The sequence below is a fragment of the Sipha flava genome, unplaced genomic scaffold, assembly GCF_003268045.1.
Source record: "Sipha flava isolate LNK unplaced genomic scaffold, YSA_version1 102_pilon_pilon, whole genome shotgun sequence".
NCBI classification, from domain to species: domain Eukaryota; kingdom Metazoa; phylum Arthropoda; class Insecta; order Hemiptera; family Aphididae; genus Sipha; species Sipha flava.
Window position 1 is genome coordinate 863587 of NW_020271716.1, and position 18888 is coordinate 882474.

At 29.4% G+C, this 18888-nt stretch overlaps 1 protein-coding gene across 2 annotated transcripts in view; it reads left to right on the top strand.

Moving 5' to 3' along the window:
* The first annotated feature begins 278 nt into the window (after window positions 1-278).
* Window positions 279-18888, top strand: part of LOC112681283 (calcium/calmodulin-dependent 3',5'-cyclic nucleotide phosphodiesterase 1A-like) — a 455395-nt gene continuing 436785 nt past the window's right edge. The window contains exon 1 of one of the 2 annotated variants that reach the window (XM_025551569.1): window positions 279-703. In XM_025551569.1, coding sequence (XP_025407354.1) covers window positions 583-703 — 121 coding nt within the window. In that variant the 5' untranslated portion in view covers window positions 279-582. The remainder of the gene's footprint in view (window positions 704-18888) is intronic. The other variant, XM_025551566.1, reaches the window with a different exon arrangement.

The window sequence follows — 18888 nt, forward strand, 5'->3', positions numbered from 1 at the left end:
CTTCCCCGAATTCCGGACAGGAGCCCTAAACGACCGCCGGCCGCCCCCTGTACCGGGACCGCGAAGTCCGAGGGCACGAGGTGTCGCGAACACAGCAGGTACGTGTCGGTGTAGTCGTAACGATTCGACCGCCGCCGCCACCGCCGCCGCCGCCGCCGCGTCCCGGACAACACGCGAATCGCGCGCCCGACTCGGCCGGAACACGCACTTTTCTCACGCACACGCGCGGGCCGCCGTTATCGTCGCCGCCGCCTTTGGCCCCTCACTCGCCACGTGCATCGGTTACCGGACGGTCGTCGGTGCTGTTGCTTCGCCGGTTACGCGCTACTATCTCGTCACCGCCGCCAACCGTCACCGCCACCACCGCCACCGTACCCGCCCGCGTGCCGGTCGATCATCCCCCGATCGCTGCGAGCGATCCGCGGTGCGCGCGTACACGCGCTGATACGGTCCTACTCCCCCCCCCCACCGCACAACACACTACCGGGTGGCTAAGACCGACGGTGTTGGAACGCGCGCGTACGTGTAACGTACGCACCACGCACGTACTACCGGTAGTGCCGGGGGCAGACGTCGCAGACAATGGAGAAACGCAACGAGGGGCCCGCGGACGCGCAGGATGCGGCCGTATGCAGGACCGGACTGTTCGGGAAAAGGACCAACGCGGTTTTCCGGCTGGACGGCGCGGTCTACTCCATCGGTAAGCGATTCGCACACCGTCCGAGTGTTGCAGTTACGTAATTCCGATCGTCCGCGCGCACGTGTTCCGGACGCTGAACGACCTAACGGTAAACGTTCGGCGGCACGTCGAGTGTTGACGAGGTGCATTACTGATCGTTATGGGTATTTGTGGAGACGAATTTCGTCTCCGTCTACGAGTTACGAACTAACCGTCGAGAGGAGTGCAAAAAAAAAAAAAACCAAAGTAAATGGGTGTCTACAAAAATAAAATGTTTCGCTCTTTCGGCGTGTATAATGACGTAGCTCGTTGGTAATTTGAGTTCGGCACCGCTGCAGGTGTAGGTAACGGTACAGTAGTGAAAAGGTGTGTTCACGTCCGGTGTTGCCCGCGAACGGCACGATGAAACGTTTCACGATCTTCGGTGCCGCGAAAGATCGGCGTGGCACTGGAAGCAAGTCACCGATAATATGGCAATAGCCATTGTTTTATATGTATTATTTTATTTTAAAACGTTTTTATGAATTCTTTCGGTGCGCTACCCATTTTTTGGTTGGATTTTTACTCGGATGCTTTGGAACACTAGGTTCACCGCATGCTGGAGCGGTTAGGCGAAATTGTTCTAAATCGAATAAACTCGCTTTATTGTAACCGACGAAAAGAACAAACCATTAAAGTCATAAGTAAAACCACTGATAAAAAGCGAGTTGGAGAAAAACATTTCTGTTTCCAGGTTTTTGACTAATATTGTTTCATTTAAATAGAGCATGAGCTATTTTTATTGATCGTAGAGATATTGGAATCGCTGAACGATTACACAATAAAATTTATTGATTTCTAAATTTATAACAATTTGTTTTACCTAAGTGGTAAGCAGTCTACAATATAATTTTTTAAAATTATATGTACCAGATTTTCAAATTTTGCTGTTAAGTATTTATAGAATATTTTAAAAATAAAGTGTTTATATTCATCCATATTAAATTGTTTAAATTTTAAATTTTGTAACTCACGACGTTACTTTGCATTGTTTTCAGTTAATTTCACGTTTAAAATATGAACTAACAGTTTTTTTTCATTCCTTCTCGTTCGATTTCTTGATAAACATACCGTAAAAATTAGAATTGTGACGTGTTCCATACTATTGGATGACCACGTTGTTTGAACTAAAAATTATTATGTTTCATCTAGTGCACGTATAAACATTGCTTTGTTACGATAAAAAACAAGACGACTAAATATTCGCGTACTCCCTGATTTGAAAACCTGTTACCGTCCATATTTCGTATGTTACCATAAGCAAGGCTCGATAAGTATTATTTTACGAGTCGCACTACCGTGATCACGAAACCGAAGAGGTGCACTAATTTTCAACACTTATCCGCCCCTTTTCGAGTGAGTATGTGTATATGTGTGTGTGTATATGTTATCTATTTTGTTTAGTACGTGAATACCGTATACAACATAGATTTCTTGTTTATTCAAACATATATATATATATATAGAAAAAAAGTGGTACAAAATACACGTGAAAAATATACGTGTGCATAAGCTATCCAAGTATCCGGAGGTTTTAACGTAAAGAGCTTAGAACACCGCCCAAAGTTCAAGTTTAACTCTTTCCGCCAGTGTTCAACTCGTTAGTAAAATGTTTGCCTCTAGTGGGGCTGTATGATCGAAACACTTATATAGAAAAAATCACGAACGACGATTTTCTCCAAACACACATGCACACTAATGTACGTTTATGTATTAACTTCTTGATCCCATTACAATACTTAGCACTATCTATCATTTTTTGAAAATGTATTTCTTCTGTTGTAGTAGTTTTTCCTTTTATTTTTTATTTTGTATTTTAACTGCGTTTGTAATATGGAAGTAGTATATAATATGTATACATTTTAAATATACTATTGTTTTCATATTATAAATTAAATATAAAGAATTATAAAACGAATTTTTATGAAAAAAAGATTTTATTCAAACATTTGAATACGATTAGCATATCAAATTCTGAATTTTTAATCACAAAGTAAGCGCTTTTGAAAATTCATTATTTATATTTTGATTCCAAAACTCACAAAAGCAAAATAATTTTATAAATCGTTATTACTTTGTTATAGAGGTATTGAATTATTTACTATAGTATAATATGTCTGTACATCGTTTTCATTAAATTCAAAACATTGGTGCGTTTAGTTTTCAGAAAAGTACTTGTATAATAATTTTTAATACCAGCACACCATTGTATTTTTATTTTAATCTTAAGATAAACTAAATAAATTATGCAACGGGTGACTTTATAATTAAAATATATTTTTCACGTCTTCATGATTAATATTGTGGACAGATTTTAGAAACGAAATTGAGTAATTTGTTTACAGTTAAAACAATACAGTAAACAATACTTAATTAAATGTTTCTGTGCTGATAATTTAAGTAGGTATTGTGTAAAATCTTATGTATTATTTGTTTTAGGTTTCGCGTTTGATATATTTTTATTTAATCCCATCGAGTAGAAAATTTTTATCTTAGTTATTTATTTTTATATTTATTCAATTGATATTTTAATTCAGTTTATTTATTCTTTCATCATATTTTAAAGTTTACACAATAAAGACCAAAAAATTGTTTTCATTAATTAATACGAAATTCAATTTAAAGTTGAAATTTATACTAGTACTGGAAGTATTGACAAATATTTCTTACAGTTATCAAAGATATTATATTAATAAATTTTTTTTTTTTTTTTTTTTTTTTGTGAATGAAATAATTTCGTAGTAAATGTATCTAGGATTTATTATTTTCATTATATACTCGTATATATACTCTGAAAGCTTACACAGCCTAAACCAAGCTGAAAGAATAAAATAAAAACATGGCCGGACATTGGAAGTAAATTTTTATTTTGGTGTGTTAAAAGTCCGAAATGAAAATGTTATAAACTACAGAGGAAAAGTAAATTAGAAAAAAAGGTTATTGGAAAAATGTGAAATAAAAAAAGGCTAAGAAAATAGCGTTTTTGATTGTTTTACTTCGTTAGCTAACCGAATCATTACAGCATTTGTTGCTATTAGGTATATATTTTCTAACTAATTAATATTATTTATAGAACTAAATATAGTGTGTGAGAATCATAACATAAGAAATAAATCAAAATTTAAAAGATATTAGTAACTAAATAACTTAATAACTTAATTAATTAGTAACATGTTATATTTAATTATTAATTATTTTTAAAAATGTTTGCTTGGTTGCGAAAAAATAAAAAAATAATAATAATATTACTCAGGTATTCTAAAAATAGAATTACTTTTACATTTATTGCTATTCCAATAACATTTATGTCAATTGAGTAAGATACATTCTGAATATTAAACATGATTAGTGAATTTATAGCTACAAAAATTATTTCTTCGTGTGTTTGTAGTACTACCTACTTTATGAAATATTTATAATCATATTTTAAATACAATATGTTAATTACTTTAAATTAATAGAATAGTTAAAATAAGTATTGATACTCGTTATTACAATTTGTTTTTAAGTTAAATTTAAAGTTAAATTACATGTTGGCAACCATTCAAAAGCAATACGGCTCCTGTTATTCATAATAATAGTTTTCTAATAATTTGTCCAAGTATATTTCAACGTCTCGAACAGGAGCAATCGCAAATACGACTCATGCCCAAATTAAATAGAAAACTTCAATTCAATTATATATTTTCAAGCAATGACGGTATACAATTCAATTTTTTCTCAATGTATTGATTTAAATGAAAAATAAAACTACCAATGATATTATATACCAGACTAAATCAGTTAAAGGAGACAATACGAAAAAATAAAATTAAGGGTTATTTTTACAAAAAAAAAAAATAAAGCGTTGATATTATATCATCAATACAGGTACATAAATGACTACTGTATATTATTTAAATATGCTATTGAAATCACTTTTAATTTTTGGATAAACTAATTTAAATATGTTAAATTCATGTTTTAATTCAGTTTTTAGCATTTAGCTTTGGATATAATATTTTTATTAAATTTTCTAGCTACATTAATAATTGGTTTTTTTTGTTGTTTTTATATTTTGTTTATTTAACTTGTATTGTTACAAAAAATACTCTTTTTTGGTATTCTATATTTCTAAGCTATAAAGGGTGTAAACTACTATTTTTTATACTATGTGAAATATATGTACACATTTTTTATGTAATAAAAAATATAAAAGTTGTCGGTAATTGTTATTAATTTGCAATTTTTAAGTTATGAACTCATACATACTAGAATAATAATATGCTAATTATAAGTTCCAAATAAAAGTGCTACTTAAAAATTTTGCTGTAAAGTTATTCGCATTTTTATTACATTTATATAGAAGTGACATAACTGCATACAAGTCAAATATATATGTATATTAAAGAATTGGGTCTATTCTAATATTTAACGTTTTTTTTTTTTTTAACAAATTTTTCCCTCTTATTTCTTTTTTGTTTCAACAGGAATGCCAATGCCTACATTTTTTTTAACTTTTATTACTTGTTCATTATTTATATTTATTTAACATGAACATTCGTAATGAGTCATGTGATTATTATATTTTATTTTTAAAATAATTAAGTTCAGTGTATTGTATAAGTTCATTATCTGATTACGAATAAATAATTAATTAATAAATCTCATCAAGACATAAATTGTATCATTTTAATTTCAAATACTAATGCAACGATCTTAACTAAATAACCAGTATACAATTACAATCTTTTTATATTTTTTTTATATACCTAGGTACATATTACATATATATATATATATATATAAAGTGTAAATAAAATTTGTATAATTAATTTACAATTAGTTTAGACTGAACACAACATTTTGGAAATTCAGTCAAGATCTATGTATAATAACTAATTAACTCCAAACTTTATTTCTTGTAAAAATATTTAGACCTTAATCTAGTCAGACATCGGACCAGTGAAATATTGTAATCAAATAAATCGAATTATTAATCTTGAATAAATAGCCGCTCTTATTTGTATAGCATAATTTACTAACTACAATCTAACAATATTTACTTTAACAGTGTTGTTCATATTTAATTGAATAAATAAAGTCTTATTTGATCGAAAACTATTCATAAGATCTGTAGGGTTTAACTGAGAAAACTGTATTCATGTTGAGGAATAGATCCTAAAAATTAATTATTAGCTAATTAAAGTTCGTAAAAGCCGTAAAGAACGTTTCTTCTCTGGATCATGTATAGGTATCGAACGATTTTTCTTTTTATTTTGTTTATGAAAAAAGAAAATACGGAGATGAGTTGAATTTGACATTTAAATGAAAGGTTAATGAGTTATTCCAATGGTGTGAATTAAAAAAAAAAGAAAAAACATTTTACGATAATGGTATAGTAAACTGTATTGCACTCAAATACGACTGTAGTATAATTTATTGTTGTCGTTAATGTATTTTAATAATAATGAAACATTACTGTGAGCCAGGTATAATGTTGTTAAAAAGGTTGGTTGAATCTTAAAAAATGTAAAAGGTTGGAACAGTGAGAGCTAAAATGTATTGACCTGCCCAGATCTTTATTTTACACATGGGTTGTTTTTTCAACTGTATAGGTTCATAATTTTAATTTTTTACTTTCATGGGTAAAAAGTACTATTAAGTTAACTTAAAGCGTAATAAAACATTTAAATAATAACAAATCAATGAGAACGATTTTCAAAAAAGTTATAACAAAAAAAAAAATGTAGAAACCAATTGACTTTACGACATTTTCTTATAATATATATATATATATAATTATGGTTTAATATTTTAGGTTACTTATATTTTTGGAATAATGCTTATAATTTTACCACAATAGAGTTGACGTATACAATTTTAAATTATTTTCCTTTAGTGTTTAATTAAAATTTATTTTGATTTGACGATCAGATATGTTTAGTTTTAATTTTTATTCGTTATCATTGGTTTGTAGTATACTAATGGGTCAATTATACGTAGGTGAGAATCAAATCTAGCTGATTGCAGTTGCATATTCTGTACCCAAATTCATCAGATTATACTAAATAGTACCGAATTATTATCACGTTAATATGTTTATTGAACAAAATGTTGAACGCCTCAGTTAATGGATTTCAGTTCAATATTCGAGCAGGTATACAATAAATTGATTATATTTACATATTTGTATGAATAAAAAATTGATTCATTAAGGGATCGAAGTTTTTAAATATACTCATTATACTAATGAATTAAATATATTATTATAGACATAACTATTACATGACAGGTTAAGTATAAAAAATATATATACTGCCCCGCTTTATTCCCTTGGTACTAATAATGCATCTGAAAGTTCATTGTCAAAAGCGTATTCAAATTTAGTATTTATTAATAACGTATTGGTACTAAATTTGTATATAACGTAAAATAGAGCAATTATTATTTACCTATATCGTGAAATTTAATTTGTAAGTAAAATACCTATTTATAGATATATACACATGAATATATATGCGTATATGTCTATGTGTGTTTTTCATTATAGTGTAATATAGAGACACGTATTTTTATTTTTTAAATTCTCTTTATATTGCGCACATATTCATTTATGGTTCATTCCTCATATTTTATGAAACATTTATAAAAAATGGAAAAATTAAAGTGTACATCATAATTAAGTGATATATTATTACATTATTTTAGAACGAAAAATAGAATAAAAATTAAGTTAAATAACGTAATCAAAATAATATCTGCTTACTTAGCATATTGTATATTAATTAATTGTTGGTAATAAAATTTATAGTTCTTAAGAGAAAAAAAAAATTAAAAAACTATATTCTTGATAATATAATTCTTATAAAAAAGGAAAAAATATTATATAAAAAAAAAAAAGAAAAAATAGTAGATATATCAAAATAAATTACAAATATATATATATATATGTAAAATAGAAGCCTGCGTCATTATTTTTAATACCCACAAGGTCTAAACCTTTTTTCGTTATTTGAGGGTCCAAAAAATCTGCATTGTTAAAAACTGTTATTCACCGTGAATACAAACATAATCGAGTCATCAATTTTTGTCAATAAGGACATATTGTAAACCAGATAATTATTGTAATTCGTTGTTATAAAAATATAATGTAATCCATTATTTTATTTTTACACTACTTGAAGTAGTTCTATTTCCATTTAATGGCGATGATTTTTTTACTATTTATTATTAAATATTATAAAATAATGATGCAGGACTTCATTGAATCTTATATTATACTATTATTTGTAAATAGTAAAATTTATACTTGAAAATGTAATGTTTATTTTAATTTAATTTATTAATTTAATTCTTGGAACTCATAATGTTCCATTAGTCAAATTGATTAGATTCAAGAACTTATATATGTATATTTATATCCGATGTACATACACACATTAATTATTTGATAACAATTAGTGTATGAATTAAATTATTAATACTCGAAGTTACACACATTTTAGTTATCTATTTGATTTTGAGTAGCAAACGGTTTTAATAATAAAAACATAAACATTATCCATTATATGTGAGAATAAAATAGTAAAAAATTAGTATGACAATTAAAAATATATTAAAATAAACGGCGATTAAGAAATTATATATTTCCAAATTTAAAGTAAAAATTGATAATTTTTAACCAATTTTGAGTTACAAATACGACTAACAAATATTAATAATATTTACTTTATTTAAAAAAAAAAAAAACAAATAAATAAATAAAAATATTAATAAATACGAATTTATATAAATTATATCAAAATATATGGGATTTTTTTTAAATCTGAAAAAATTATAATATTTAGTTTAATTTTTACACATGCTAGATTACTCTTTAAACTTAATGAAAAAGTATTGTACTAGGTGTTTTCGTTAAAAATATAATAACCATAGTAAAAATATTAGATTTTCTATTATGAAAATAAAAATACGACACTGATATCTTTAAACCATTTTCAAAATTTATGTTTTATGTTTTTTTAAAATTAAATTACTTCTGAAATATTTTTTTATTGTTATAAAATTGTAAAAATATACAAAATAAATTATGAAATTATTGAACCCAACTAAAAGTTAATGCTATAAGTGTTTTTAATTTTCTGGAATATTTATTATAATCGTCAACAATCAAAAAATCTAGTAAAATGTATAAAAAGCAAGCCGGACGTTTACGGTTATTATTTTGAAAATATTTTTAATTTTAGTATTTTTACATTAAAATAAAATCTTAAACGATTTTTGTAATGTATTTTCTTAATTAAAAACAATCAGTGCAGATATTTACATTTAATTTTTTTGTTAAAACGCAAAAATTCTTCAGTAACCATGGTTCATAAAAAATGTTTTTTCATTAATTATTTTTAGTTTTTTATTCACTTATAGTTAATTCTTAACTTTTTTTATGGACTCAAAACATACTTTACAGAACATAAAATGGTGATAATAGTTCAACTATTTTATTTTAATTTATAATTCATTAGAATAATTATGTCGATTACTTATAATATAACATTTTTGACGAACTACTTTAATTGTTCTTAAATTAAAAACTTGAAACGGTTCAAAATTAATTTTGAAACAAAATCTGATGAAACGGTATATCAATAGTTTGTAATTATAAAACTGGCCTTGAACTAGGGGTACCAAAGTTTATTATAAACAAAATCACATTTCAATGTTTTCTTACAAAATTCGAAATGCAACGAAACGATAATAATATTACCTTCAGTAGTTTTCATTAATTTATGACTGTCTGATCTTCCGGTGTTTCTCGCCGGAACTACAACTATTCTTCGTAAAAGGGAATGATTTTAACAATAGCTGAAAATCACCGAGAAATTACTTTGAGGTGTAAATTACAAAACCGTGTTTCAAACTTGCAAGATAATATGCGTCTTGCAATAGTGACTAATATCGTGAAATACCGACTACCTGGCTATAGTAAATGACGCAAATAGGATATTTTATACGATGTCCCTCACAAGGAAAATGTTCACGGTCTACAGTATATTTATGGAAAACATTATTTTTCCTAGTGGAAGCCATCTCGGTACTATTGTTATAATATGTACCCGAGTTATTTAATATTTTTGTTATGGCATGGGCGCGGCCAAAGTCGTTGTCACCTGACTCAAAAATTATCTGTAAACTATTAAAGTCGTTTGAATTTTTCTCTTTTATTTTATTTTCTTAATTACGATAAATGAATGAACATTTGTCGCGACACCGTGGATGGTAAAAATTTGTAAACGTGTCACGATGCCGTTTTTCAGATGAAACGGAATGGAAGCAAAAAAATCTTGAACAAAAGTCTTCTTTGTTTAAGTGCTTTTTTACCAGTGTTTTTATCTTCAAGTTTTACACGACTCATCATTATGACGTGCTTAACGTAAATCGCCTACGGCGAGAACTATTTGGAAATAAAAATGTAAAATTCAAACGCAAAAAATAAAACGATTTCCAGCGGAAGAAACGCAGCAGGACTATGGGTCGATGCCAAACATTATTTTTATAGAACATCGTTTAATAAATTAATACACGCATTACATTACATTAATTCCACGTCAAGCGTATAAAAATGCAGGGACTCTGGACTATTATTTATTATATTTTTTTTATTTATTTTTTTTTTGTTATTAGTCTTATTCATGTCGAGCACCTAATACTATATAACATAAAAGCGCGTTATTTTTTTCGTGTATAGTGCGTGCAAACGTCTTATAATACAATCGTGTTGAATTTTTTTGTTGCATAGTCGTATTTAGAAAATTAAAATGGAATTTCTTCAAAAAAAAAATAAAATAAAATAAAAAAAACACGCATACAAACGAAATTTTTTTGTGTCGTGTGCATAAACGACGTAAAAATCATTAAGAAAATTCTCTTTTTATTCCGTGAGCTTTTTTTGTTGAGTACGCACTCACGCACAGTCTTACATAGACAAGTAAAAAGTGATATATTTACGAGTGTAAGTGTGTATGTGGTGTGTTAGCGTGAGAGAATATATTTGTGTGTGTGCGTGAGAACTTTTTTATTACTACATTTTACCTTACGAAATACGATTTCGAGCTCGTCAAATCAAATAAGTGTTGTAAGACAAATATTATGAATATTATATTATATTATACATACTATATTATGTATACGTGTACAACATGTTCCCAAACCTTTTTTCACTCAAACGCGCAATTTCCGATCCGAAAAAAAGTCGGGCGAACTTATTATTATTATTGCCGTTGTTGTTTTAAGAACGTTCGAGCGCATATTTCCCGGGAGAAACGGAGCTTTCGCGAAACTCGTCCGGTTTAGTAATGAAATGTCCCGCGACAAGAATCTCGCCCGAGCCAACTAATATGCGTACTACGCACACACTCGCAATAATAATATATTGATTACGTGCAAAATATATATGTATATTTATATGTATATGTATAATATAAAAACGTGTATCATATAATGCAATCAATAATAAATAATGCATTATGCATGAGAAACGATGTCCGGCGGCGGTGATGGCGGTGATGATGGCAAACGCGAGAGCGACAGCCAATAAGAATTACGATCTGAGATGTATACGAGTTCACATGCTCACACACGCACATAAGCTCAGGTACACATACACACACACACACACACACATACACACATGTATATGTGTATATGCTGTTTTGTACAGTTTGGGAAAACTACCAAATGTCGAGTTCGAAACTATTTATTTGTATATATATATATATATAAATCTATTCATTCTGTGACCGAGGTAGTTTAAACCAAACAGTCATATACTTCACCGCTGGTAATGGACGACGGACGTCTTTTTACGTGCTGGCAGTGGCGCACACCTCATAGGTCAAGGGGGTCGATCGACCCCCCCCCCAAAAAAAATTGGGTGGTTAAAAATATTTGCAATTTTCTAAATGTTATTTCAATTTTGAACACGTGAAACTTGATTGGACCTAGGCTCATACATTAAGTACTAAGTTCCATTACCTCAAGCTCCAAAATTACCTTTATTGAAGTTGCTTTGCTAATGTTTAATGTTATTTGCTAATGTAATGGGTGGGTGGTCGATATTAATACAATACGTTCGACCCATGTCGGTAAGAATGAGTGTGAGCCGTTACGCGTTGGGTGTAAACGAGGTGCGTTCGCGATTCGGAAATTTGGCCACGGACGCGCGGCAGAAGACTGTTCCGGTCCGCCGATGAAATAACTGTTACATCGTTTCCTCTCACCCCTTCATGTCAAAATGATTCGACGATCTCTGGCGAAATAAACGCGCGCACGTTGTTGCACTACCTGGCAACACAATCCTAATGTTTTGCGTTATGGTTTTCAACCGGTGTGAAGTTTCTGCACGTGCGGCGGACGGTACTCTGTTGGTACGAAACGTCCTCGTGCATCTTGTTTTCAGGGCAATCTGTGCGACTGCACCAGGCCCCGCGCTTATACAGACCAATGAAATGGATTTGGTTGAACCAAATTATCCTTGATGGAAAAATCGACAGATTTTCAGCATAAAGAACCGGGAAAAAATGTTTTCAATAATTATTTCATTTTTTTTTTTTAAATATTTTGTAATTGTAAAATTTAATTTATTTACCAAGGTTTGGTTATTCATTTATTTATACGGATAAATAAAGATGATTAAATAATTAATTAACTGTTTATTACGTTGTTTTAATTCAATGCATTCAATGAAATTTATAAAAAAATAATTCCTTGAAGAGGAACGTTATCCAAATGACCTACTGATCATTTTCTTTTCAAATTTAATACAAAAGGTCCCGCGGTAAAAAAAAAATTCATCAAGACTCGCAAATTGTTCCACTGACAATACTTGTATCATCGGTATGGACATATTAATATTTTATCGTCCTTCCTGAAACGCATCCGTATTCCTTATTTCTTGTTAAGGACCAAGACCGATAATATAGGCATATCGAATACATAATTATGCGTTTCTTTTTTCTCGCGCTTGTTTAATTTCGAACTCATTAATATCTTAATGAACGGAAGGAGCTTTTTTTATGTTTGTGCGTATAACGTTAAACATAATTTATTATTAAATCGACAAGTCAATTTTTTAAACGCAATGAACAAATATGTTTTTTTTTTTTAAAAATATTTTAGAATTTTAATATTTTTTTTTATGCATAACGTTTTTATCGTAGCATACTACTTGACCGACCATTCAATTTTAATATATCCCTCGAGCAAATTGAATTACCATCACTTTATTTGTTTTGTTTATTCGAGTTGTTTGAACGCATATGTGTATATATAATACAATATTGTGCTATCGATAAATTTCAATTCGATTTTCAATTTCGCATAATTTAATTTTTAGCATTTCTAACACGTCAAGTAAAAGGTAAAATAGTACACTTTAGATTTTGATCGCATGCTTAAGCAATAGAAGATTACTAAACAATTCTCTATTACTTTATGTACTTCGTAGGAATATATATATATATATATATATAAATATATATATTATTATTAATAATAACTGACGGGGAAAAGACCAAGAGGAAGGTCTAGAAAACGATGGATGGATGGAATAAGGAAGGGCTTAGAAACACTGGTAGTGACGAATTGGGAAGATAGTGACTATTAGAGAACGGTGACGGTGGCGGCCAAAACTCTTAAAAAGTTGTAAAGCCAAGAAAGAAAGAAAATATTATTATTATTGTTATCCGGTACATTAAATGTGTGTACTAGCGAAATTCAAAAATGTGTACCATACATATTTGATAAATTATAACTTATTTTTTGGTCTTCAATAGGAGATGCGAAAAAGGTGTAACTCTCGAAGGGCCCAGAATTCAACATGTACCCATGTCAAATGTACAAAGTTACAAGAAGTAGTGTAATCTCTGAAGTGTTTACAATGTTGGTACCTGTTGGGGTCACTGGAATTATATTCTATGTGAAAGTTACCCAATTAGAATAATATACGAGTATATGTACATACCTTTACATACAGAAATCTCGAATATTTACGTCACCTTCGAGCCAATTTGATCATATAATAATACAACACGTCACATTGTTACATTTTTAAAGTCGATTTTGAATAGGATTTTATGGTTTGAACTTTTAATACTCGAATTCGCTGACGGACAACCGGAAAAAGGGGTAAGGTTAGACGTACACCCTAATTAGTCATTCGTTTGCTCTGATGTATAGCTATAGAATTAGTAATTAATCAAGAACTTCTCATTTATTGTATTATTATTGACAGTTTTTCTATAAGTATGATTATTAAGTAAGTTTTTCGATAATATTTATGACCTGGTTTTATGTCAATATTTAAATCATATTTTCTTATGTTACTATAGTTACATTACATACTATAGTAGTATAATATGGAATAATTTTTAATCAAGAACTAACAGATTAATGTAGTACTAGCACAATAATTGTTTTTTCAAACGAAATATTTACTTCTTACTCCTTTATCGCAGTAAACTCACATTATATGATGTATAGTATCTACAAATTTATATATACATGCTCATGAAATAAATCGATGATAGACATGTAAATTAATAAACCAAACCGTGTAGATATATGAAACATATTTTAATTGTTATCATTATTATACCAAACAAAATACAATTTTTAATAAAAAAGGTAAAAAAAGGCAAATTTCCAGGTTACGATCTAATATCAAATAAAATTCTACAAAAAATTACCAAAGTAATCTCTGGTTCTAATAACTTACATTTTCAATATCATGCTTTGGCTTTCGTATTTTCCATTAATATGGAAACTATCCACAATAAATATATATTAATTTCTAAACAAAATAAGCCCAAAAATCTAGTTAATTCCTATAGACAATTAATCTATAATCATCTCTGGCTAAGTTATTTGAAAAATTTATACTTTATAGAATATGATCTATACTACAAGCACATAATATTATTCCAAATTCTCAATTCTGATTTAAGGCCAGACACACGATTCTATACCAAATACATTAATACATCATTCTTGTCCGAGAAAAATCAATATTGTCCTGATGTATTCTTAGATGTAGCGCAAGCTTTTGACCGATTATGGCACAAAGGCTTGCTTTACAAACTCAAACAGTTCCTAACTGCCCCATATTACCTAATTATCAAATTCTACCTCGAAAATCACATTTTTGTAGTCCGATAGTTTAACTCATTTTCATCTTATTTTCATATTCAAGCAGGAGTACCACAAGGAAGTGACTTGGCACCAGACCTCTTTAACATATTTACAACCGATATTCCAAATTATTTAATACAATTATTGCCACACATACTGATGACAGCTATTTTCGCTCCTGGAAATGACCCAATTTATACCTCCCTACACTTACAAAATCAGCTAAATCAAATAGAAAACTGAACTTCCAAGTGGTGAATAAAAATCTATCCATCTAAATTTCACTTTAAAAAAATCTAAAAGTCCCTCATTACATTTTTAACAAACTCGTATTCTCATACTTTGCGTCAATTTTATGTCATGATACATTTCTAACGACATTCTCAGAAGGACTTAAAAATCAAAACCCTAAAACAATTATCTACCAATCATTACAGTAGATTTCATGAACAATTATTAACTCATCCAAACCCTTTAATTCTTTCACTCTATCTCAACTATCTTCCTGGGAACCCAGTGCACCGTCTGCAAAGAAAATGTTGCATAGACCTGCCCAAAAAATAATAATAATAATCACGTTTGGTTCTACTACTAAACCAAAAAAATAAATAATATTTTACCCAATTTACTTACTGTACAAATAAATATTAGTACAGATTGTAAATAACATTTTTTTAATAAAAAAAAAATTCTTTTTAAAGCTTTGAGAATCGAAATTCAACATGTTTACCGAGTGATACTACGATGTGTGAACTTATTATTAACGTTTAAGAAATATCATAAAATACTTAAAGCAGAATATCAATAAAGTTAATAGAAACTTATACTATGGATATTTATTACATTTAAACATTATAGTTTCATTACATGGTCAGTTATTATTGTGTAAATTCATTCTTGTGATTAATTTTAGCTAGTTAGATGGATTTGAAAAGTATACTAATTAATACGAAATTGGCAATAAATCCAATTATTTACGGTTGCAGTTTTCAGACTCAATATAATAAACTAGTCATTTACATGTACATGTAAATGTATATCCTTTGAGTTTAATTTAAATTTAGTGTTATAACCCTAAGTATTAATTTTTTTTTTTCTAAGAAAATTATTAACTATGTATGAAACATATTTCAAACAATTACGAGTATTTAAATATATTTTAATGGCAGGTACTGAATCTTTTTATTTATCAAATATTTACGGGCTTTTATTTTTCGGTTAAAAACGTAATACAACTAACGTAAATTAATATGTTAGTCAAAAACAGTTTAACAGTTTTTCAAAATAATCATCTTCATAAACTTTGAATACTGTAAATTGGGGTGACTTTGATAAATTTTGTAGATTTTTTATTGTTCTTTTATGCATAGTTTCTTTAATACTATTGTTACAGATTTTAAAATAGTGTCATTGCCTCAAGTTATCTTTTACCAACATTCCTAAAGTTTTTTTTTTATTCTATTTTCAATGTAACTTTGTTTAATTCGGTATACTACTAACTTTTAAATTATTCGGTTGAGTTAAATATTGTAATACTGGTAGCAGGGGCGGACTTAGTGTACTTCAGCCCGGCTGGAGAAGATTTGAGCGGCCCACATTGTTTTTGCATGATCAAAAAATTTGCAGCTCACTGTGCTCGCTTATCATAGGCTAAAATGTCTTAAAAGGGTGTTAAGCACCACCTATATAATTTAGAAATAAATAATACTTATCATTATCATAATATTATATTATATCGTTTACTTAAAATCTTTTATGTCTATATTTAGATATAATAAGAGACAATCCGAGACAACAATCTATTAGGTACTTCTTTTTTAGATAACTAATGATATACTAGTGATCAGTGGCGTTGCCAAGAGGGGGGGCTAAGGGGGCTATAGCCCCCCCCATGGGCCGTATTTATATGTATAGTGTATCTTGACTATTTAATAGAATCAATGGATGCTCGTTTTAATCAAAGGATCATTGATGTTATGCCATTTGAAGGACTTATTCTGGCCAATTTAAATAAGTATGACGATGAAAATATTATAAAAGCTGCTAAAATATATGCCCAAGATCTCCATGATGATACCTCATCTACAATCAGAGCTGACCTGTTTATATGGACACAACAATTGAGTCAAAATACTATTCCAAAATCGAATTCTGCTCTTGATTCACTCTTTTATTGCATCAATCTTCAACCTAACATTAAAATACTTTTACAATTATTCGCCACGTTACCAGTTACCTCTATCACTCCGGAAAGAATATTTTCTGCACCTTATCGCTTAAAAAAAATTTTAAGAAGCACCATGTCGGAATCTGTTTTCCGACATGGTGCTTCTTAAATTCTGAATGGGTTAGCTATGGCTAATATAAATAAAAAAGAGCAATTCGATGTAAGTGAAATAATAACTGAATTTGCCAGAAATTCGCCTAAGAGGATGCAACTGTCAGAGTGGAGCAAGTGACTGACCACTGAAACCAAAATTATTATTATTATAATAAATTATATATTATTAAATATTTTTAAAACTATACTAAAATGCTTGAATTACATTTAAAAACTTGGTGGTAGATGGTGGGGGGGTTAAGGGTGTATTCTCTTATCCTCTCTTACCTTACATATCCAAAAAAGTGATTAGCCCCTCCCATTTACAAACCCTGGTTACGCCACTGCTAGTGATCATTGTGTATTTATGCTGTTTCGACCAGGGGCGTATTTAGACTTACTTCTATGGGGAGGAGGGGCGACTCAAATTTTTTCTTTAATTCAGGCTTAAAATTTACAAGTAAAATTTTTAGTTATATTTATATCAGGTGAATCCTTAATATTTGTGGTTTTTTCTTTTTTTAATCTTATGCCAGATCCACTTAAAATGGTCTTTTGTGTAGTTCTTTTTTAATAACTATCTGTGTTTTATCTAATTTTTCACTAAGTATGGACTGGGTCTTCAATCAAAATAATATATATTATTTATCGTTATGGGACATATAAACGTTATAAGCAATTGAGCATTTAACGCTATAAATAATTTAAACGTTATACAATTTAAGCGTTTAAACGTTATACAAATTTAAACGTTTAAAAAATTTTCCGTTTACCGTTATTGACGATTAAAACGTTATGAAAAATTTAGCGTTTCGCGTTATTTAAAATAGTGTAAAATTCGAAACGTTTTCAAATGTAGTAATACTATAAAATAAATCATAATTTTTATTTTTTAATAAAATACCCATTACTTATATAAAAATTGTCTGGGTCTAAAAATTCTCGGGGGGGATTGCCCCCATCGCCCCTCTCAAATATGCCACTGGTTTCGACATATTATTATATAATAAAATTCTTGATTATACATACTATGTACCTATTATTATTTTATATGTAAATTTTTATTTTCATGAATTTGTTTTTGTTTATTTTAATATTTGTTTTAAAGATTTGGCAGAGTATTTGAGATTTATGGATAGTGTGAGTCTCAAAGTCCCCTACGGGTTACTGATAAGTTAATTTTGGAGGTACTTGAGCACCCCCAGAGTACTATGTGGTTTTGCGCCTATGTCGTTTATGATTGGCCAAGCCTAGATTATGATAATTTGGGCCCCGGGGCCAAACAATTTTAAAGGCCCATAATCAAAATATTTATGATCCACACATAAATATATTTCAGAAACAAAAAAAAAAAACTATATTCTAATTTATAAATTTATTTCTACCTTTTTTAATACAAAAAATAATAATGATATTTATATAAATAATTTTTTCTTTGTTTTTGGAAAGCAAAACCTTTAATTATATCATCGGTATTAATTACTTCTATAACTTTACTCTTTAAACAAAAAACCATTAAATTATATACAATTTTTTTTTTTGTTTTTTATACAAGCTAAAAAAAGGAGTTAAAAAACAAAAAACCTACTAACCACCAAGGGCCTACTATTTTTTGATATTTGTTGTGGGCCCGAGGCCATGCCCCCCTCTGCCCTATTAATCCGGGCTGGTAATTGGCAAATTT